The sequence below is a fragment of the Aplysia californica genome, unplaced genomic scaffold (genome assembly GCF_000002075.1).
Source record: "Aplysia californica isolate F4 #8 unplaced genomic scaffold, AplCal3.0 scaffold00295, whole genome shotgun sequence".
Classification (NCBI taxonomy): domain Eukaryota; kingdom Metazoa; phylum Mollusca; class Gastropoda; order Aplysiida; family Aplysiidae; genus Aplysia; species Aplysia californica.
In genome coordinates, this window is record NW_004797565.1 from 760,147 (window position 1) to 761,323 (window position 1,177).

The window sequence follows — 1,177 nt, forward strand, 5'->3', positions numbered from 1 at the left end:
CTTTGTTCTTCGAACCACCCGTCCCCTGCTGGGTTCCACCCCCTCCCCCACCCCCCTTTCTCTCTGTTATTTTTACATCCCCTTTCTCCTAGCAGCCTATTTACTATTCAATAAAACTCATTTCCAATATTCTCGTTATATGCAAGCCATCCCTTGAGAGCCGTGATAGCCCAAGTCCCCTTTTATCGAGTCCGTGGCTTTGTTCCATAGACATGTGCCTCCAGGAATACGTAATGGTTAGGGCTATTGTTTGTGCTAGCTTTGATTCGCAAGCGGAAAAAAATCCATGAACTGTGTAAATAAATCGAGTACACTCTCATTTCGTCTGCCACAGATCTAGGTGACCGTTGGGTGGCAGACGAACCTCAACCACCATGAGGCCAGCTTGGCCAAAGTACCTCACCATAGCCATCTGCTGCCTGGCTCTTTTCCTCTTTTTCCCGCCACTCCGGAACCTGGTCCTGTATGTCGTCTGGCCGAACGCCTGGCGGGACGTCAGCACCTTTGACATCATCATGATCTCCAACTTCCCTTCACCGGATGACGTCACTCTCCAGGCGAGCTGCGACTTCTCCAACCCCCACCCACCCTTCATACACCCGGCAGACCAAGCCTCTTTATCCATCAGCAACTTCAGAGACGAATCGTCACCAGCTAGACCGCTGAAGTCTTCGGCACATTCCGTCTTTCTACCAGCCATGGAGCGGAGGGATAAAGAGATGCTTTTTCAAATGTACCTCGTGATGGCGTCCGCTTTCAAAAGTACCGGCATTGCTTTCTTCATCCGCGGGGGGTCGCTGATTGGGGTGCACAGACATCGGGGCCTGATCCCTTGGGATGACGACATTGACATTGCCCTCAATGTCACCGACTGGTTGCGCGTGAGGGATGTGCTCTCCTGTATAGAGGGATACAGACTCGAGGTGAGTGTTTGATAGAGGTGTATAGGGATATACTGTCACCATTTGGTATACATGTATGGAGATATAGACTTGAGGCCAATATTTGGTATAAAGGGATATAGTCTTGAGGTGAGTATCTGATGGTGGAACTCATGAAAAGAAAACAAAGGTGTACATACCCAGAAGAGTGGTATGGTTTGGTTTTTGTTCGAGTATTACTTTTATTTATTTATTTATTTATTTATTTATTTATTTATTTATTTATTTATTTATTT

At 47.1% G+C, this 1,177-nt stretch overlaps 1 protein-coding gene across 1 annotated transcript in view; it reads left to right on the forward strand.

The window, feature by feature from the left end:
• LOC101851052 overlaps nucleotides 1-1,177 on the forward strand; it is a 10,053-nt gene that overhangs the window by 5,058 nt on the left and 3,818 nt on the right. The window contains exon 2 of the mRNA XM_005101718.3: nucleotides 335-923. Within this exon, the coding sequence (XP_005101775.1) occupies nucleotides 375-923 (549 nt within the window). The 5' untranslated portion in view covers nucleotides 335-374. The remainder of the gene's footprint in view (nucleotides 1-334; nucleotides 924-1,177) is intronic.